This window comes from Vespula pensylvanica, chromosome 2 (assembly GCF_014466175.1).
Source record: "Vespula pensylvanica isolate Volc-1 chromosome 2, ASM1446617v1, whole genome shotgun sequence".
Classification (NCBI taxonomy): domain Eukaryota; kingdom Metazoa; phylum Arthropoda; class Insecta; order Hymenoptera; family Vespidae; genus Vespula; species Vespula pensylvanica.
Genome location: NC_057686.1, coordinates 5824594 through 5847709, shown reverse-complemented (window position 1 = coordinate 5847709; position 23116 = coordinate 5824594). Strand labels below are relative to the sequence as shown.

The window sequence follows — 23116 nt, the reverse complement described above, 5'->3', positions numbered from 1 at the left end:
ATTATCTACGTATGCATATAAGTATATCTTTAATTTTTATTATCTTAGAAGCTTTAAGAAACACGTATATACCTACACTTTAGAAACTCTACTTTCAAAACTCTACTTCAGAAGCTTTCGAAGTATCTTTGCGAAAGCAAATAACAATAAAATTAGAAACAGGCGTTCCGTTGAGTACTCGAACGGATATACATATACATACATATATCTAAGTACTCCCTAGAGATCGGAGGGAGATCTTTAAGTGGCTATAACGAGAAAGAGAAAGAAGAACGGTTTCCACGATGGTAACGAATTTTGGAAAATCCACCGCAACGAGTCCCCCGTAAATTTCTTTCCTCGCAGTGTCCAAAAAGAAGAAGAAAAATAATGGCGTCGTGTGCACGCCACGCGTCTCTAAAAGCGAAAGGAGAAAAGAAGAGGGAGAGGGAGTACCGAGAGGGGTGTAAACTTCCCCTTTTCCGCTTTCGCTTCGGCGTTCCTTGTTTTTTGTCTTTCCAGTAAAAAAAAAAACCTCCTTTATAGAGGGCAAAGCGCGCGTGCTGCCCCGAAGGAAGAAGGATGAAAGGGATCCTGACTGGCACCCTTGATCCTTAGGTGGCCTACCATTGACAATGCGCCAATCCAACGTCGCAAGAAACGCGATACCATTTACGGGTGAAACCCAAAATTACGTGAAATCCTGGAGCGTACGATGCGTTTTTGTCCACATCGAACGTAAGCACATTTTTAGTCGAACCTGGGCTCCTTAAGAATCGATCGATCCATCGATCAAACGGTACGTATATATATCGTAATAAAAATTCAATATTTCTCTTTGTTAGCTCGTTTCATATACGGAATTCTATTGGAACGTATCTAAAAATTATATTATCCAGAAATTATCCGCACCATAAATCTTTCGAACGAAAATATACAATTCAAGGATTGACAATTTGTATTTATAGAGATAGGGTTGTATTATGAAATGAGACGTTAAACTTAATGCATTTTAAAGTGCTTTGATACTAAATGAGAGAACATTAAGATACCTGTCGAGCTGACGTAAATTTTCCTTTACCGGGACGTCGCACGAAACGACCGATTCCATTATCGCTTGACGCTACTCTAGTCGGCTTTCTTTTCCACATCTCTAATTTTCGAAAAGGACTATATTTAAATGACTTCCCGTTTTACGGAAGTCGGCTATTCTCGACATATGGTGTGGGGACAAGAAAAAATTGTCGACGCCCTCTCGAATCAAGCGTGAACGAACCAAGTTTCTCTTAAAAAAAAATACCTCAATGCTATCGAATTTCATAGAAATAGACTAGTTTGACCGAGTCGTTGAAATGTCTTTTTCTGATAATCCGATAATAAAACGAGCATCATCTTTTATCTCATTACGTTTTAATCTCGTTTCTAAGTTTATTTAAAAATACTTTGCGAAACTCTTCTTTGTATCGATCGACGATCGGACACGTAATCATATCGATCTTTCGCCGTGACAATAATTTGAAAGAAATTTGTGAGGAATGAAAAAAGTCTACTTTTGAAAAGAGAATGAATTTTGACCGATCGCAGGGCCACACGTAATATATTTTCAAAACTCGTTTTCCAACTAGAAGCTAAGAAAGAAAAAGGCCCACTAAGGGCCTTCGGTAAGGCTAGCTTCGGAGTCCTAATTATACAGCACACGCCAAATAAATGGGCATCGTTCCTCGAAGCACCGTTGCCTCTCGGAAATCGACGCTCGATTTTGGTGGCGAGAGACCAACCAGAGGACCATATGGCGAATCCTTTTGCCGCTAGTAAAAATTAGCTATAGACAAACTCTCTGTGTCCTTCAAAAATTCTCTTCTTTACGACAGGTGGTTTTGGAACACTGGATATATTCAACGATTGTTCAACCTAAACGCGACTACTTGAAAAAATTTAAATCGATATGATTAGATTTATGTACGAAAATGTTTTTACCTGATGCTTATATCAAATTCAATATCAACGTAGGTGCTACGCTATTTATCAACGAAATGTAAGATAGACATAAGATACAACCGTATCGTTAGACGTTGAGATACGAAAGGAAGCAGGAGGAACGCGTAACAGGACAGAAACATCATTTATATTATCGTATGGAAGAGCTCGTGCCTTCACACGGATCTTATACTTTTCACCTGCTTTTTTTCTATCTATATAGAAGACCGCGAGAACTTAGATATATCGTTGAACATTTTACCGCGTGAGCTAATGCTCACGAAAAGTCCACCACCTTTCCGAGTGACAGGTGCCGCGTGCTAGTTAGTATCCTTTCAAGATCCGCCGAAATAGAGCTGCCGAGCGTTAAATTGATTTATCTTCGAGGTGTACCGTATGGGCGACTTCCGTTGCACGACTGCATTCTGATGGGCACGAATTTGTTCATGCCAAAGGAACAATGAAAGCAGATGCGAGACCAAACGACAATGGCGACTAAGACGGAGACTACCGAAAGTTAGTCTTTCTTATGAAAGGATGTGATATATCTCTTGGTGCATTAAGACATAATCTAATGGTAAGTAATAACGCAATAATGATATTCTTATCGTTTTGAAGATCACACGATAAGAACAAGTTTCGTTGCGACTTTTTCCAATTCAACATACTGATTACTAAATTTATAAAAAAGATAACGATAAAATGATAAGCACGATCGAAAATAAAAAAAGATTCGACTACGCAACGTATATATCCGGACTTTTAACTGTAATTCTAACGATGTAATCTACTTTTAACGAGTGCGTTTCTTTCATCCTGCTTTAAACACACTCTTTTGTGTTATCCGTAGAGATCCATCGATTAAACTACAGAGCGTCTTGGAAACGGAGATTTTCGCGACTATAGAAATCGAAGAAAGGTCGCACGTAGTTCGCAGGCCTTACCTTAGAGTGTATTATACAAGCGACGACGTAGTTTCGGTAAGCAGTCACGTATCTGCGGAAAGTGCCGTGGGCTTCCGCGGGTCTTGGCGTAAAAGTAAGCCGAGGGCTCGTAAAAAGGAGGATTCGAACAAGAAACGAGCCAAGGGGTTCGGTGCTTAGGTGACACTATCGAGCCAAGGGCTTGTCAAACCCCTCGAGGACCACCCCCGTAAAAAAGGAAAGAACTAACTCCTGCACGTTTGCAACACCATGCGCATCGATGTTCTTAAGCCGACTTTCTTCGATATGTCGTCTCTGTTTCTCTCTTTTTCTTTCGATCTATTTCTCCTCTTTCAGTACGAAAAATCGTATTGGATCGATCGGCGAGTGTAGATATCATCTATCTTGACTTCTATTTCCTACGAGTTAAATTAATAACGTATATAAATAATTTTGGCATCGAGAGAAATATCGATTGATTGGTTTCTAAATAAATACGCTTTTAATATACTTGATAAATTTATTTTGAAGTTGACGATTGAATCTCGTATGAAATTCTATGAATTTATTAATAAAATAATCAGGATAATAAATATATATATATATACTTTTTTTAAATAATTGTCATTTGCGGTTTTGTAACTTAAGTTTTTCTAAACAATTTATAATAAAATTCCTACGAAGGATTCTACGATGTTCATCGATACGACAATTTATTCTTCTCGAATTAGATTCTTTGGACCATGAATCTGCAAGCTCGCAGTCTCTTTCATCGTCGAGGGGCCGATACGGCGAGCATTAAACAGATTCCAGGGTACGAGGAGTCGTAAAAAGGGTGTTATTAGGCTGGAAGGAACTGGTCAAAGAGAATGCAAAAGAACTATGAAGACGAAGTAGCTTTAGTCAGAACGTATTCTGAAACAAAGCGTAGTTCGGTTTAAAATATGCAACAACGTATTGCCAGAAAGATATTCCACGGAAACCGATCACCCTCGCGAGAATATATTGTATGAAAGTAGTATCGGAGCTTCATATTTCCTGATTTGGGGTGAACATAACTCGACTCGATATCAGTTCCACTTTATCGAAATGGAGTATACGTGGATATCCATGCGTATAGCGAAAATACATACGCTTGTTTTAGGATAGATTAAACTAACTCAATAGAATATGATTACATTGATACTATCAATTATGATTTGACGAATTTATATATATATATTTTTTTTTTCTGAACATTTCTACTATTACAAACGAATAATCTTTTTTCGTAGAAAGATATTTAATTCCTCTTGCTTTTATACGTTATCCTGGAAAAAATTGCCAAGAATCGGAATGACGAGATAGAACCTTGGAAGAAAGGATTCGGACCAGCGGACGGACCAAAGCAGGAACGAACTCACGAACGAACGAACTCACGAACGGACGGGGTAGAGAGTTGCTATAGAAACACTAATTCCGTCTCTGTCGTACTCGCGCTGCGCCGCGGCGATCCCTGCAACTGGGGGAAGAAAAAATAGCGAGGGTGAAAAACCTGGGGGTGACTCAAATAAAAAAACGGATCAATATTAACTCTTTTTTCAGGGGCGGATGGCCCACTGAGTGGGGATACCTCGACCATCCCTCCGCAACCCGCCGTCGTGCTCTTCTTCCTAAACTTTCACGCTGCTATTTCTCTCTATCTTTTTTGTCTCTCTTTTACTCTTTCTTTTCTTCTATCCTTCTCCTTTTCGCTTACGGTCCTGTTTAGGGATTCTTTCTCTTTCACCCTTCTCTCGCTCTTACATCCACCCTTGTTCACCTCTTTGCTCTTCTTTCGAATTCGTGAGCGACGAGCTCCTAGAACGAATATGAAATTAGCTTCAGGAGTATTGTCAGCAAGACCGAACGTTCTTTTTTTTTCATACGTGAAAGCTTATTTTTATTCCTGATTTGGACACCTGTTGGAGAATCTTGGAAAAAGTGTTTGTTGCCTTGGCCTGATTCCCAATGATACAAAATAAAATATTTACGAACAGATATTTTATTATTTTCCTGTGTAAGAATAAGAAACGATGCAAAGAATATATAGGAAATTGTTTAAATTTTAAGATTTCAACCGATTCGAGGTCCTTCCTATACATTCCAAAGCACGGAACGTGGAATTATCGATGATCGCCGTTGGCCGAGTTTCTTGAAGTCAGCGAGTGCGTCCTTGACTTCCGGCCCTTTTACAACCCTTCTTTGCATTCAGTGGCCTCGAAAGCCTACCCTTTTAACCCTCCGCGTCCTCGCCTCTGTGACCAAAAGAACCCCAAACAAACAGGCATTTCCATGGTTACGCGCAATTACTAGGGTTGACCAACGACTAACTACCCGCCTTTGAGTTTCCACCTTGATCACCGAGGCAATGCAAGAACGAGAAGATTCAGAGGGTCTTCAAATCGAACAAGAAAAAAAACATGAGAGCGTAGCACGTAACTCGGGCCTTTCTTTTGATCAAAACGAGAGAGAATGAGAAAACCAGCCAATATGCAGTAAATTCGCGCAATGCCTGGATTTTGATCTGCATTCGAAACTGCATTCGAGAAAAGCATCCTTTTTATAGTTTATATTTATAGAGATGCTACAATGACACTTGTTATTTATAATCGTACCCAATTTCGCGAGAAAACATGAATTTTTTATTTTCTTTCTATAGATACGTTGAAATTATATGCAATAATAACAAGGCGATTATCAAAAAAAGTATTCGTATCATTCGCACTCGATATTCGAATCAAAGTTCTTTCCTTAACTTCAATTTATTCTCTTATAAATAAAGATTCAAAATATAAATGATTTTATGAGATAGTACTTCATAAAAAGAAATATAAAATTTAAGACAACATATTTGCATGTTTTATTCTCAATATACATATTTTAGATATGTTATGTATGCAATATTAACATTATATGCAGACACATACGTACATTTCATTCACGGTAACGGCTAACAATGGGAGTTTGGAAGAAAAAAAAATCAATGATATCGATTCTATTGGTACTCAAAGCATTTAAAGACCGAACTATACAAGTTCAAGGTCGATCATCACGCTGGATTCAATAGCACTACCGGGTTGGACCATATGTGCCTTTCGAAAGTATATTCCATCTGTATTATTTTTTTGGATTTTCATTTTTTTCAATTAACAATGATTATATTTAATGATAAAGAGATTACTATAGATTTGTTTTAAAAATGTGATAATAATAAAAGTCAAGATTCGACAAGAGGCACAAGAAAATATGGTCGTACGATAAAATTTCAAATTTCTTTCGACATTGAAGTAACTCGATCATCTCGAAGTAACATTCTTAACGTCAATTTATACTTTACTTCCTTCGAAAGTCTTCTGACTCGTCTCGTCCAATTAACGTTATCTGACAAAGTTCGGAAAGCTCGTTACCGATCTCCCTACTCAAATTTTATAGCGTACGATCTTGGGCAAAACCATTTCTTCGCGATTCTCAGCCGAACATTGTCGATATTATTTGCAAACGATCGGTATGTCAGGACACACCCTACCCTTGCCTTGCCCCTTTTACGAGGTTTCAAGCTTGGGACTCGAGAAGCGAGAGCAACTCACAATGGAGGAAGGCCTGTACGGAAGATATTTTATCGTTCATGGGTGGAGTACCATGGCGTACCGCACGACCGATTTGCATAATAGTAGCGAATACACTCTGGTGATATACCGACTTGGATGATCGTATAGGTGTACGTAGAATAACAGGCCGGTGTTCGCGCGCGAAGACTCGGAGTGATTTATGCAAGGACTACGACATCTCGCAGAATCGCAGACAAGACCACGCAAACGAACTTCGGTATGGTGACACTTTGGTAGTTGTCTCTTCTTTTCTCTTTTATACGACTAACAATGAGAGAGTGTTACTTTCAAGAGTGAACGTCGTTCAAGCGTTAGAAATACGATTAATCAAGGATAAGTAAAAGGCATCGAAGAACCGACGAATCGATCATTCTCCTGGCATAATTAACGATATGCAAACGACTTAAACGAATCACAGTGTACTACATAATTGGATTCGTTCTGACTCTGGCAATGAGATTAAATCAAGAAACGTGATCGAGCGTCTAACAATATTACATGAAATCCTTTCATTTAAATATTTTTATTAACTTTATACGAACTTAATATCTCCCATTAAGACTTAATGACTTTGTTAGTATCCATGAAGTATCTATTTAAACATCGGAAAAAGTTCCATTTTAACAATATCTAATTCTTTTGGACAAATGCTTGAGCATACCGGAAACTCGTTCCTTTCTCCTTTCACTATCTTACGAAGTCTTTAGAGCGGAGATAATGAAAAAAGTACGCGAATACGCGTATCTCGCGACTGTAATTGCCGTCCCTGAATTAAATAAAAAAAAGAATCAAGTTGAATAGGCAAAGAGAGAGAGAGAGAGAGGGAAAGAGAGAAGAGAGAATATAAGAAAAATAAGAAAGAAGAATAAGAAAAAGAGGAGGAGGCCGGTGAAAGGAGCGATTCCAGCGAGACTGCCCCTAGTTCTCTTCTTCTTCCCTTACGGAGGGCATGACGGAGGGTCGAAGTCGTCTCTGCGACGACCACCCAGCATATCATTACCCTCGCTCCCCTCCCTCTAACCCTCTTACCCTTCCACTCGGTGCTTCTCCCTCCGTCTTCGGCTTGGCGGCCTCCTTCTCTCGCACTTTCACCCTTCCATCTTCTCCGGTAGCGACCCTCCGTGCTTCGATTCGCGCTGGCTATATCCTCCCTCGTCGACGTCCACCCCGTCTCACCCCCTCCTCATCCTGCCTCTTCACCCTTATCACCACCCCCTGTAAGAATGCTCTACGGTGGGGGCAATATGGCCGCCACCTTGCACGCTGGATACATTACGATCACGTTGCTTAATTACGCAAGATACTTTCAAGGGGATGATATCCTCCCTATTCGTAAGTACGGCGAATCGCGAACTTTCCTCCCTACGGAATGCGATAAAGGACACGTGGAAGAAAACCTTCGAGAAGATCCTCTGACCTTCGTCCTTTCTGAAAGAAATCTTTTCTTTCCTTCCTTCAACTCTTTTTCTTTATCTATTCTTTTTCATTTCTTTTTTTTTTTTTTTTTAATAATTACCTAATCTACTTTACGCTTCAATTCGCAAACGAACGTGGATAAAAGAAGATCTTGGAGGGCGTGTCGAAGAGCAAAAACTTTCGAATAAATTTGTGTTAACGATCGAAGAAGTTAGAAGGGCGTATCGTTTAAAGGGGGAGATAGATTATTTATGTACGTTTCATTGATAACGATTAATCGTACTTAATTAAGTTGCCAATTTATTTGATATCCTTCCAAACAATGTTTTATGAAATCCATGGATATATTTCAATATATTTTCTAATAAAATATGGCCAACCAGATTATAAAATAATATTCCGAAGTATACTTTTTCATTGGTAACAAGCTTTTATGTAGTGAATAATCAATCAACCCTTTAACGACAACCGCTGTTATAACGGCAGACTTCCGTTTCTCTCTTCCTCTCTATCCCCCTTTTCGTACCTAGCACCACTCCGACTCAGCTATATAATGTATCTATACTTTTATAGACCAAGTACCCCACGTTGCCAAGTTCGCGCATACGACCTGCATTAATCAACCGCCCACCGAAAAAAAATCCATATCTCATCAACTATTTAAGCGTCCTCCTCTTCCATCGCCATCAAGCGCCGCTGTACTTCGAGAGAAAAAATTAAAAATTAAAATCACAATTTCCCGTCCGTTAGCTACTTCTCTGTCTCTCTACCTTTTTTCTCGCTCTCTGTCTCTCTCTCCCTCTTTCTCTCTCTCTCTCTCTCTCTCTCTCTCTCTCTTCCTCTCTCTCTCTCTCTCTCTCTCTTTCTCTCTCTCTTGTATCACGAGCCTATCGAAGAAGAATATAACAGTGGAAAATGGAAGGTAGGAGGAAAAGAAAACAAGACGGAAAGAATGGTAAAATAGAAAAAAAAAAAGATAAAGGACGATGGGCTGGTCGATGACAAGCTAGGACGAAGAGATACAAAGGGAAGAAAAAGAGAGAAAAAAAAAGGTAAAAGAAAAGATGCTCAACGTAAATCATAAAAAATAATGCGCGCATAAAAAAGCATAAAAGAAGTCAAGGTTTGGGCTTTCCAAAACTAAAAAAAGGATAGAGCTAGGTAAAACGAGGAAATGCACATTTTATAAACGAAGTATAGGCAATAAAGTCAAAATCATAGAATAAGGTAATGTAGATAAGGTGAAAGTAAAACCGAATGTTACAAAATATGGCTTAGGTTTAGGATACCTTTTACTCCAATTATATATAGACGTTGCTCTTAGTTCGAAAACTTTTCCTTCGAATAACTACAGACCTACTATTTTAAAAACCCAAGGTTTTTCTACAGACAGGTTCGCGAAACATCTTGAAAAACGATTACTTCGTAAGTCAAACGAAACGAAAGTTTTTGTTAAAACGAAAATTAAACTATCGAAAGAAATCCTTAAAAAGAAAACAAGCAACGAAAATTGGCATGTGCAACCTTGAAAAAATGAATTTTTATGAATGAAAAACGGTTTCTTATTTTTTCGCTCTACATAGGTTAACATTCGTTTGAGTTACCTTGCAACCCTCGACGTATTTACGTCGGAATGCAGTGTGGTGCGGTTTAACCTACATACGCGTCTTTAACGAGATTCTTCCAGCGTCATGCACTTTGCCCTGGACATGAGCAGAAACGAGGCATGCAGGAGCGTGCGATCAGTGGAAGAGAAAGAATTTCAAATTCGGGTCGATGAACCCTTTTCGGTGAAGGCTTCAAAGTAGAAGGAGCGAGGAACGTAGGGCGAAAGGATTCGTCCCTTCCATCCGCGCGAACCCACACGGATCTGTGCCACGGAGGGGTTGAAAAAAATGTATTGAGTGATCGTGGGTGAGTCACTACTATCGGCTGGGGTGATAGCGCCTGGGGTGAGGCAAGCGGACTTTTTATCTACAGGGATTTGCAGCGAGCCTAGGTCCGGTTGCACCCTCATACCTAACTCTGCCAGCCGTACCATCGACCCAGGAGAGAGGATGGTACAAGAGACAGGACGAAAGAGAAAAAAAGAGAAAGAGAGAATGGAAAGAGAGAGAGAGAGAGAGAAATTATTCATGAGATGCGCGCAACTTCTGTCCATAGGCCTTTGCTACTTGTGCTTCGATCACCGCTACCACTACCCTATCCATTCGGGAAGGGTTGTTCGAGAGATTTGTTACGGGGATTTCTAAGGTTCATCGATAATTCCACTGGCGTACCGGAATCTGCTTGTAAAGGAAATATCCGTAACAATTCTAGAGAATAGAGAGAGAGAGAGAGAGAGAGAGAGAGAGAAAGGGAAGAAAATTAGTATGCATCATATCAAAGGAACGAACTCCGTCCCGTAAGAGAAAGAGAATGATCATTTTTGGGTAAAAGAAAATCGCGAGAGAATATTAAACACACGTGATTATGACAATAGACGAAATTATCAAAAGATCGAAAAAAGAAGTTTCTATAATGAAATGGGAAGAGAAAAATGAAGGATGAAGAAAAGGGAAAGAGTCAACGAAATTTCTGCTGAAACGGCCGATTCTTAGTGTGCCGACTTTTTTCTGCGGAGGCCAATTGCCAGAACGAATAAAATTTGGATGAGTAATGAGGCCGACGATGCCATTTAACATTTTGTAATCAGAGATTCAACGCGGAGGGTGTTCGTGCGACGAAGAAGGGTACGCTATACGTTCCTTAGGATTGTACTCTCAGCATAAAAACTGCACCCCCACGGTATTTCATTCGCAACCACTACCAACACCACCATCACCATCATTCTGGTTCTAGGCAGTGCCCTTAATGTCGTACGAGGCAACGGGTGCGCGCGCGCGTGCAAACTCGGTTCGTGCCGGCAGCAGCGCCAAGTAATTTCGCTTAAAAACGTAATTAGTGTGCCTCGAGATGGGGTTGAGGAAAAAAATCGTTAGGGGTAGCCAAGTTTTTTTCATCGCGTGGGGTGCGGACCGAGGTATGGCGATGGGCAAGTAAGGGTGCCTTCGCCCGAAGACTAGGGTCCCACCCTTTGCCTCGCGCGTCGCTTTGCCCGCGTATCTTTCTTTCCTGATCAAATCTTTGGGGTGGACTTCTCGAGTGCGCCAGAGCAACTCGCCCGTAGGATATCGAGCCGTACGTCTTCGATACTGTAAGGAACTTGAAAGGGTAGAGAAAAGGGAGTAAGGGAGAGAATGCAAAGGGAAAGAGGAAGGAAGGTGGATAGGAAAAGGAAGATAGTAGGGTATGGAGGGAAGGAAGAGAGGAGTCACATGACTAGATTGATAGGCAGAAAAGAAAAGGGAAAAACTTATGTGGAGAAAGCAAGGTTCGCACTCGTATTCTTGATCATATCCTATATATTCCTATTCTTCTATATTCTTCTCAATTTACATAGCCTGGTATACAGGTAGTATATTCAATAAAATTGCATCGAAGAAAATATCTATAGTAATATTTGATCTATTGTAACGTAATCAAATTGGAAACATACGAGTTCCATGTTAAAAAGGGGATTGATAAAAGCAAGTAAATTATATTGCAGGAAATAATAAGCGGAATAGAATGACAAGGTATTAAAATTTGTTCCTTTTCGTGAGGCCGTAGATCCAGAAATAATTTCCACGTGATACACGTATATCGTCGGTCTAACGAGATCTATGAATGAAAAGTGACATCCCTTGATATTGGTCCTGCAACGCCCAAAACGTTATGCATCACCTTCGTGACGCCCTCGCTGGATCGAGTGCAGATCGATTTGACACAAAAAGCACGATATCCTGTGAAAGACCCTACATACTTTTCAAAGACCTATACCGCGGACCCTTGTGTCATTTTTATACCACTTTGTCTCCGCAACGCGTGTCGACGCTATTAATCGCCGACACTTTGTACAATTTCGATAAGCCTTTTTCCTTTCGAGTAGGCATCTCGATGATCAAAAGAACGAATCCATTCGATGAAATCAAATTGGACGGCGACACGAGACTCCTGTTAGACGTTTAAATTCACTAAAACGAAAAAACAGAAAAAAAAGAAATAAAGGTAATTTCGTATCATTTTCTCACTACTATCTATCTCTCTTTTTCTTTGCGTTCTCTTTTCTTTCGTACAAAGAGAACGAACGTAAAGAAAAATAAATGTTGGTAAAAGAAAAGTGCCAGAGGCTTCGGCATAAACACCCTGTCAAGTATACGGCACCTGAGGCCACGAATTATAGGTTCATACTCTTACAGTGGATTTACGCAAGTACGAGTTTGCGTTACCACCCTCACGCCTTTTCCCTTAGTACCAATATCAACGCAAAAATGTACTTCGGTTCGAGCACTAAAATCTGATATTAATGATGACCAAAAAATCTTGAAATAACATTCCAATATCTCTTTAAAAAATACACTTATATTTATTAAATACAACCCTGTCCGCAAATTTGATAATGTATTAATTATTTAATATACAAAGAAATTATTCTCACACCGAACGAGCACCGGTTACTTTTTAAAAATTCTTCGATATATAAATTTCTAATGATTTTTTAAAAAACTATCAAAAAAAAAAGAGACTATCACGAACAATAAAAATTCCAAGTGTTACGAAATGGTTCACCATTAGATGGGAAATGAAGATAAGTGCATACGTGAGCTTTTTCCCTCTATCTTTCCTTCTTTTCCTTTTACACTTTGATTCGCAAAAGAGAGTAAGCGAAGAAAGACGAAAGAACGAAAGACATGAAACTCTCCTGTTAACAGACGTGGATTGTAAAAAAGAGGGAAATAAAGAAGTAGAAGAAGATAAAGAGCGAAAGAAATAAGAGCAACGTGGCGCGAAAGTCTGATTATAAATTTATGAAGAAATAGATCTTGAAACGTTGGCCTTCTTCGCAAAGGGTCGAACCTTTAAATTCACCTTCGACCTCCACCGTCGCGAGGAATACCCATCTTCGAAAGGGCGCGAGTTAGGTGAGAAGGAGGGGAAAAAGTGATGGCGAGGAAAGAGAAGAGTGAGAGGGCGAAGAGAAGCGGTAGGAAAAAAGTAGAGAGCAAGTTTACTTCTGGACTCATTGGCGAAGCAAGGGCTGATGGAGCAAGGGCCGGTGGTGGAAGGACAAGGGAAGGGCCGATTGAAGCAGACAGGATGTTTAATTCAAAGAAACTGGAGACACGCCCCGCTAACTACGGAACGAGCTCGAAGACGTCGACCTTCGAAAGAGAAAAATTCGAGGAAGATACAGCCGCGATTCTCTTTGCCCTCGCAAATCTTGGGTTCTGCTCAGTAATTGGTTTCTCTCTTCCTCTTTCCTCCCTCTCTCCCTCTCTCTCTCTCTCTCTCTCTCTCTCTCTCTCTCTCTCTCTCTCTCTTCTGAAAGCAGTATATTCGTTGAAAGAGAAAAAGAAAAAAAAGAGAGGATTATCGTATTCTTTTTGTTGAAAAAAATCATTTCGATTAGTTCTCGTCGTTTCTTTTATTGTTACATTTTTTTTTATGCGAACTAAACCCTTCGTCTAAGAGGAAATCACGTACATATAATACATATTTACGTGTTACTGAAACATAAGCGTTCTTATCGAGATTAGATTACATTTATACCAGCAAATTTCACTTGAGATGGTAGAAGCATAAAATATCGCCATCGCAGAACGTCTACCATTTTGTCTCAAATGCAGCAATTACCAAGGTTGCATTGCATGGTTCGCATGCAGTGCGCATGCCTTGCGAATGAAAGGGTTAAGGGCTTCCCACCCCTTTGACCAAGGCGAGGCTTAGAGTTCTATGACTTCCATTTCGCACGCCTCTTCCTTCTCTTCACTGTTAATACCTATGTCTTAAATTTAGAAAATACAAAAATTTCGTTGAAATTTAATTAAGAAAATAAGTTTTCGGCAATCAATAATAAAACGTTTAGATATCTTCGTCTAATTTTGTTCGAAACCTTTAACTAATAAATAATAATCTTTGGATTTTGTATTTAACATGAATTAAATATATTTTAGAGTTTCTCCTTCCTAATAAAATATCATTACGATATATTTTATTTTATACCTACAAATAATTAATTAGATCGCGTTCAAAGCCAAAAAAGAAAAACCTTAATAAAATTCATAAAGGGCGTAACGCATTACGTCGATTTGCGACCGCCGTCTCGAGACTCTCATTTTCGATTAGAACAGAAAGTTTTTTCTTTCCTTTTTTGTTGCTCCTTCCAAACCCTTCCAACCCACGTCACGAGCTCGTATACACGCGCGTCCACGTGGCAACCCTTTTTTCAAACGTAGTTTAGAAGGTAAAAAGTAGCCCGCTACGAAACTGTAAGGCACGTGGATCGAAACGCGTCGTTTAGTTTTATGCGCGACGATCGAAACACGTTAGAGAAAAAAGTAATCGAAAAAATTCGTCGAGACAATAGACCTAGCGCAGCTGGTTAAACGCGGAAGGGTTGCCGATTTGCATAAAAGGGCACGATTACACGATTACGCGACTGAGACGTATGGGTGCCAAAGCGTTTTTCCTTTTTTTTTTTTTTTGAATGAGGGTCTGCCACTCCGTGTCAAACGAAAAAACATACACGTCTGAAAGCCCGTTGCGATTGCGGCTTTTTATACGCTTATATACAAACTCAACCTCCCACTTCGGTAATGGGACACTGCTTATTTGTATAAGATATCGTGACTGTTTTCTTTCTTAATTTGCATACGAAGAAAAGGCTTGTGGCGGCTAATAATAATCAGAGCTACTGTTAAAGGAGATTCGAGTATTTATAATGTGATAATCAAGGTAAAAAAATACTTGCAAAATATTTGTTTTTCTATACGGTGAATAAAAAAATATTTAGAGCTTTTCTATAGATATTTCTTTTTTTGGTATGAATTAATAGTTAACGCCCATAAAAATATTACAAGTTCGAAAAGCTCGCTTTTGGTGATAAAAAGATAAATCATAGAGGCAGCGTAGCAGAAAGAACGACGTAAATCGAAAAACCGAAAGAGGGTAACCGAAAATTGTCGATAGAGTTATAAAGGTGGGCTCTACCGCCTCCCTGCTGGCCACCCCTCGTACATACATACAACACCTATGTATCCTATGTGGCAAATCAGACACAGGGATGAGCACCCTTGAATCGCAAACAACAATACATTATTTATATCTTACCCGTTACTGTTGGACCAGACACGCGAATTTCTTTGTGATCGGTACGAATCATCGCTTTTTTCTTCACACAATTTGTAATCACTTCATTCAATGAATGACCTCGTGCTATTTTTATAAAGCTCGATTATTTACCTATATAAAAATATATCGTTCGATTATCAAAAAATCTACTCGCGAATATACCGCGATTGAATTGTTTCAATTATAGTTAGAAAAAAATCATGAATTGATTCAACGAATTTTTCGCACGACCATGAGCAATGCCTGACTTTCTAACGCCCTAAATTTTTCGAAAGCAGTAAAAGAAAGTTAACAAAGAAGAAAGAAATATAAGGTCCTCGAAATTACGGACTCCAGGGTACTATTCTAATTTTTTAACGGTTACATTGCACCGTCGGCTTCCACGTAGGAAACGATTCGATGATTTCGCTACTCGTTTACTTTCTTTTGCATCGTTTCTTTCTCATATAATTTTTTTTTCTTTTTTGATTCGTTTCATATGGCATCCTCCTTGCACCTTCGAAAAGGTTCCTGATCGACCTGACGAAAAACGAAGGTGAGAAGTAAAGTGCATGGAATAGGAAGAGAAAAAAAACAATGAAAAAAAGAAAAGAAAAGCGACGATTCTCCTGTTCGCACACATTCTCAATCCGCGGTAACACCAAAAAGAAATATGCTCGTTAAATTACAACAGTTACCGAACATGGAATCTCCCAAATAAAAGCGGGGCAGTAGAGCGAGCAAAGGCTCGATGGAAAGAGGGTGAACTTTATATGCATACGAGAGAACATTCAAACGTCAATCAAGTATCGACGCATTTCGAGAGCTCTGTCTCCCGAATCGAACGTTTTTCCCGAAAAAATTTACGTACTCATTCACGCCACTCGTCGCTGGACGCGCGACGTTAACACCGAATATATATATATGTGTGTGTGTGTGTGTGTATATATGTGTTTATTTGTATGTGTCTATATAGTTGAAAAATAGGAGGAGAGGAAACTCGGGCAGGAAGTCTGTTTGCTTTTTCATCTCTCTTGACTTTATATTCGAGAGCATATTTTTTGCACCAACCGTCACGCATTGTTAACGTCAACTTACCATTTTTTTTCCTTTCTTCTTAGTAACGTGCACTCGTTTCCTCGTCAATAATGGTGAAAAAGTGAAGCAGAGAATAAGAGAGAGACATGGACTGCTCGAGTTTTTCAATTTTTTTCATATACTCGTACGAAAAATTTTGAGAAAAATGTCGAATCTTGTAGGAAATGTGCAAAGAAGAATTCACGGTAAAACTAAAATATATCATCCATTTCATAATCTCATTTTTGTGTACGCGTATACAATTTATATATAAAGTGCTACCAAAATTATTTATTCTTCGTGATTAGATATACAGTATGCTAGTTTTAAATACATACTCACAATTAATTCTCTTAGTATTAAAAATGTCAAAAAAAATATTTCAAATAAATGTTATATTAGTGTCAAAAGGATGATAATTATTTGACTTTGCAATGAGTTTGAAGAATCCTATGAAGATCGCATAAAAGTTTACAACTTTGATTATATTAATTCCACACGATTTCATTAAGAGATCAATAATGTATATGACGCGACAAAATATCAACTCTATCAGCGATAAATTATACGTTCGGTCCGCAATGAAGTGCACACTTGCATTCTGACTGGCAGTATAGCAGCAACGTATTCATTGACAGTGCTGACGTAACGAAAGGATTAAATGTGAGATAGTTTTACCGATAGGAAAAACGAGAACGATACAGTGATTGGCAGAAAATCAATATAATCATGATATTATTCATAGAGTCAAACGATTTCGTAATTCTGAAATGAAATATATAGATATAGCGAAATAATACAGTATTTATCAAAAGTTACTCATTTCGTTTTTCCTAATTAACTGGCTTCATTTTACGTTGAAATATATTAAACCAGAATTGCTCTCAATTCTGAAGCTAAAGTCTTCTTGTAATGAACGACGTATAAACGTAGTTATATCAAAAGACTGAAAAAAGTAAATATAAAAAATATTAAATAAAATGTATAAAAGACTGAATTGTATTACAGGGAAATATAAAGGAAAACGTAGATATTATTACTCGAAAAAAGGATACAATACTCTTGTAAAATAAAGAGAATAATCTTAATTAACAACCAATTCTCACAAATGTTCATATCTGAAATGAACGATTGCAATATTACAAACAAAAAAATAATAAATGTCATTATCAATAATTCGAACTGCAAATATAGTTCGTTATAAACGTGGAGAATCAATCAATTTCAATCGTAAAAAATGCCATTGATTTACCATGCGTATGCATTTGTTGTCGTATAGAATATCTACATATTTCAACAAATTAATTTCTTCTATCAGTAAATTTTCGTATGTACAGTGTCGATAACAATAATCTGTAATCAATTATGGATCATGTCAAACGATATTTTTATAATCTCAAGTACCTAAGTCAGTATTAGATGCAGCAATTTGTCTTCTGGAAAATAATTCAATTTAATTATCTCAGATAAAGTGATCTGTTTGAAAAAGCGAATATATTTAAGTGTTTTTTAATTTGTGTTTAAATACCAAAAGTTCGAAATAATAGAAAATCATTCATGCAAGAAAAGAGGCTCAAAAACAATTCTGATTTTGTCATTAAATAAAACGATGACATAAGCATTTATTATTAAATTGTCAAATAAACACCTTATCAGACACAATACACAATATAAGTTTATCATATATTCTTAGTGATAGGGGAAAAAATTAAACAATAAAATATAACTGCCATTTTAGAAGAAAAAAAAAAGGATTGATTAAACTAACAAAAATTTCAATTAATTAATATCATATTTAGAAAAAATGCTTGTAATTTATTATAACGCGAATAACTAGAATGATTGCGAAAAATATTTTTTAGATATTGTGAATATTGTATGATGTATTAATATATTGCTATTTGGTGCATATTTACGTATTTTATGTGAATATTTCTTAGATAGTTATCGTTCAGAAACATTCGCATTCTACTGATAATATAAACTCTAGTGAATGTTATATGCAATTTCATATTATTCCGGTGAGTTTTTGGGAGCACGAACGCATTACTATCGCTCCGTAGACATTTTACAGAAAGTTAGAAAAGCGATGGTGATGGGTTGAGCTCTGCTCGTCCGTTTCACATTTCCAGCATTCGTTGAATGGAAGAAAACATATATCAGGTCCGCCTCGCCATGGAGTCTGGCGTTATATCACTTTTGCATTTATAAGGCTGTCACTGTCGACTCGTACCCGACTATTTGTGAAAGGGGTATTATGTTCTAATAATGGGCGACACGCCGCGTCAAATTCATCCGGTAAAATGGAAACAGGTTGACGTTTATTTTGTTCAGGAAGGCTTGCGCACGATTGGGACTCGCCAAAGATAAAGCTCATGATCGTGGATTAATCGAATTCGATGATATACAGTGGTTACTGTATATATTTTCGAGTGTTTTCGATAAGGCATATATTTAAAGTAATATTTTCTTTTATAATTTATTATCCAAATATCAATATTAACATTATTATTATTATGATATTCGATAACGAGCTTTATAAAATAATACTTGATGATTAAAAATATATAGATATTAAATATGTAAATGTATCAAAAAGAGCATTATCAAAATTGCTCAAGATCCATTTAAAATTTCTATGGAAGCTTGTAAAAATTAAATAATTACAATTCGTCTGTCATTACCGAAATAAACTAAACTGAAGATTCACATATTACACAGGATATTACATATAAGTTATTAATGATTTAATACATATATTTTTTTACTTATATAAGAGAAACTAAAATAAATGAAAAATATAGATGAAGTTTTATTCTCTTAGATAAATTAAATTAATGAATATGAAACTTAATGCTGTATTTTGCCTTTAGCACGACTGCTTTTATAACAAAGCTTTATGTATTTGATTGCATACCTATATCGTATGCATACATATTATTAAAAATGAAAAGTTATTAAAAAAAGAAAGGAATAAACAAATACTTTCGTCAAAAAACTAGCATTTTCGTAATAAAAAAAAAAACCTATCGTTCGCATTTTTTAATATTTAGAATCTTTTCTTGTCAATAAAATTTGCGATTTATGACAAAAAAAAAATAACACAAGTACATTAATTGGAACAAGATTACTTAGTACTATTTACTTTAGACATTAAGTAATCGTTATATTTTTTTTCTTGAAGTTGCTGTAATTTTTGTAACTTCTTCAATTGTCCTTTACTGATCTCTTTACCTTTTGCATCGTGTGTCGGTAATCCCTAAATTGGAATATCATATTATTGATTAAGCAGAGAAATACACGATTGAAAATAGTTGCATTCAATTAACATACTTTTTCATCAAATTGAGAATACTTGTCCTTCTCTAACTTAAACATTTCCGCCGGTGGAATTCTTCTTTGCGCTTCTTTCAAAACAGCTGCAGCGGCTGCATCAACTTTTCTTTTCTCCCTTTCTAAAATTTTATCCAATTCTGCTTTTTTCTTAGCTTCTCTCTCCTTTAAAAGCTCATCTTTATTTACTAATTTTACTTTGCAACAATCCCCGCTATCATCCTCTAAGCGAACGCCGATAGTTGGCAAAATATCGTCTCGCAACTTATCACATTCACGAAGAATACTATCTGCTTTTATAAGTTTCGCATGATCCCTTACTTTTTCTCGAAATTTAGAAAGAATTTCAAGATATGGCATAATGATTTCTTCCATCTAAATACAATCATAAATGTAACACATAATTTTTTCCAATTAATTATAATCACGGAATTATGTATGAGTATGAGTCACTTACATTTGTCTTTGTTGTCTCGTTATCAATTGGAAAACCAATGTTATCATGAGATGAAGTTATGGTACCAAAGATAGTTAGTATTTTTGTGATGTAAACTGCAATATCTCTAAGTAATAGAGTATTTGGATTCTTATTTTGCTTAACATAAATATTGCAATGTGTTACAATATCTCTAATTGCATCTAAAGCACTTTTCGTATCAATATTATCTATAAACAAACAAGCAAGTATAGTAAATATACGACGTATGAGATAACATATAAAGAAGCTTTTGTATCAGATTTAACAATATTTTTGAACTATATATAAAACTTACCACACAATGAATTATGAACTGAATCCTTTGAAGCAAAAAATTTCGAATTAAGATCTATTTCTGCATCAGTCCATTTACTAAAAATATTTGTATTACTTGCATTACCTAAGCATCTGATTCTGCATTTTACATTTAAAAAGAATTCCTACAATACATATAATTATAATTAACATTTTTTCGGAAAACATCTTAGAAAATACTATATAAGTTATATTAAATAATTCTTACATTGAGGAACTTTTCATATTGAATAGCCATATTCATAGTATTTTCACTATAGTCTAGAGTATCTTTCCAAGAATGTAGAAGGAATGCAAGTCTTAATTGTCTTGCTGAATGTTTTTTTAATGCATCTTGTATAGTAATAAAATTCTTTAAGGATTTGGACATTTTGCAACCAGCAATTGTTAAGTGACCAGAATGAAGAAAATATCTAACCCAATGTGAGTTATTAAAATGTGCTTCTGCCTGAGCAAGTTCATTGTCATGATGAGGAAATTTAAGATCTACACCTCCAGTATGAATATCTAAACTTTCTCCACAAATTGCTGATGCCATAACAGAACACTCTATATGCCAACCTGGTCTACCCTTACCCCAAGGACTATCCCACCAAGGTTCACCTGCCTTTGAACATTTCCAAAGAGCGAAATCTGTTATTGACTTCTTTTCTGACAATGTTTCCACTGATGTACTTAAATCCCCTATTAAAAATATAATTAATAATTATTTTATGTGACTACTTCACAAGTTTATCAATTCATTATTGTATTCCTATGAAATATTACCTTCTCCTTCTTCTAAACTTGATGTATCACCATATGCTTCTGGAACAAGTTTAGCATAATAATGCTTATCCTTTTTATCAAATCCTCCCACATCAAAATAAACAGAACCATTGCTTTCATAAGCAAAACCATTATCTATAATTTTTTGAATAAATTTAATGATCTCTGGGACATATTCACTAACTCTTGTTAAGACATTAGGCCTCAATACCTACTTATAGAAATAAAAATAAAATTTAAATACTAACACATAAATACATATATATATATATATATATATATATATATATATATATATATGAATGTCATATTATACATTATCAATAATATCTCACATTTAAAGCGTCCATATCTTTATGAAATTCCGATTCCCAATGTTGAGACAATTTGGTAAATATTGAATGTTCCTCAACAGTAGCTCCTTTTTGATTATCTAACCAGTTGGCTAAAGGATCTCGTGCTTCTTCCAATAATATCTATAAAAATACATGTTTCAATGTATTTGATATAATTGTTTATAAATCTCAGACTTAAAAAGAAAAGTATAAAAGGAATTATATATTAAATACCTCTTGACATTTTATAATTTCATTTTCATCTTTACTTTTGACAGCTCCTTCCAAATTTTCTATAGCCTTTTCAACTCTGTTTAACATCTTTTCCAACATACATTTTTTATCCGGATCAGTTGTTATTTTTACTACATTTTCAAAATTGGACATAACAATTTTTGTATGATCTAATATTTTATCTAAACTATGATTTTCTTTTATGTAATTCTGAAATAAATAATTTTGTCTGGCTCGTTTTATAATTTTGTCATCTATATCAGTTATATTCATTACATATAAGACATCATATCCAAAATAATTTGATAGTACTCTTCGTAAAATATCAAATGATATATATGATCTGCAAAAGTACAAATACTATTAATAAATGCATTACTATAATATTACTTTTATAACTTTTTTCATTGTATTAAGTATTGAACTTTATCCTTTTAATACCTGGCATGACCCATGTGCGAAGCATCATAAACTGTTGGACCACAACTATACCAGAGAACTCTATTTCCAAACTGAGGAATAAATTCTTCCTTTTCTCGAGTTAAGCTATTGTATAGGCGTAATTTAGTAGAAGCCTTCCTTTCTGGAGGACTCCAAGATGGTTGTACTCTTTTCGCCATGTAAAATCTACAAATAAATTCTGTTAATTTTTTTCTATGCAAATATAAAGAAAAATAAAAAAATTAAAACACTAATTCAAGATCAAAGTAAAAATTATTTTTGTCAAAGTAAATTTTAATATTGTTATATCTTTTTGCAATATAAAAATATTTGTATTATTATATATAATAACCTTTAAAAATATAATTAATACACTAATAAAATAAAAGTTCAATAAATTTTGGAAATGATTATATTGTCAACGCGTTAGACACGTGTTATAAAATCTCTTGTAGATGACGTTATTCGTAGTTAACTATGCATCATTTCATACCTGGAATAATCGTGAAGTAATCTTTAATCTGATAGTAAATTCTTAGTGATTTCTTCATACATTGGTGTCTACGAATAATTTTTTATTATCTACTTCGAAAATTCTCAGATAGATTTTCAAAATGAACAAAAAAATTCAAATTAAGCAAGCGCGGATGCAAACAAAATTTATATTTAATATTATGTATTTGGATCATAGATCCGATTTCCACTTTTTTTTTTACATATAAACAAGCATAATTATACCCATACCTATGATTTTAAATCTCCGATAAATTATTATATTTATATAAATTAAACATAACTTGAAAAATATGTGATTTAAGAATACATAATCATATTTATATGAGATATTATTAAAAACTGAAAACAAAACTATATTTGTTATTTTATATGTATAGCTGATGCAATTTACTTAAGTTTTCTATTAGGTTATATTGCATAGTTGGCAATCCTGTACCGAGCTACCTAATAATACTAGTGAAAAAAACTATAAAATGTTAGGAAGAAATAGAATAACATCAAAAT

At 35.9% G+C, this 23116-nt stretch overlaps 1 protein-coding gene across 3 annotated transcripts; it reads right to left on the bottom strand.

The window, feature by feature from the left end:
• Positions 1 to 19221: 19221 nt before the first annotated feature.
• LOC122627154 (cysteine--tRNA ligase, cytoplasmic) lies at positions 19222 to 23017 on the bottom strand. 3 transcript variants are annotated; one of them, XM_043808063.1, is made up of 10 exons: positions 22841 to 23017; positions 22097 to 22282; positions 21656 to 21998; positions 21422 to 21562; positions 21087 to 21297; positions 20527 to 21002; positions 20299 to 20443; positions 19983 to 20191; positions 19526 to 19900; positions 19222 to 19451 (listed from the first exon to the last, which is right to left on the bottom strand). In XM_043808063.1, the coding sequence occupies exons 2-10, from the start codon at positions 22273 to 22275 to the stop codon at positions 19320 to 19322; spliced, it is 2211 nt and encodes a 736-aa protein (XP_043663998.1). In that variant the 5' UTR covers positions 22276 to 22282; positions 22841 to 23017; the 3' UTR covers positions 19222 to 19319. The 3 variants fall into 3 exon arrangements, with proteins under 3 accessions (XP_043663998.1, XP_043663999.1, XP_043663997.1); XM_043808064.1 differs by lacking the exon at positions 22841 to 23017 and adding an exon at positions 22590 to 22739; XM_043808062.1 differs by lacking the exon at positions 22841 to 23017 and adding an exon at positions 22449 to 22580.
• Between the last annotated feature and the right edge of the window lie 99 nt (positions 23018 to 23116).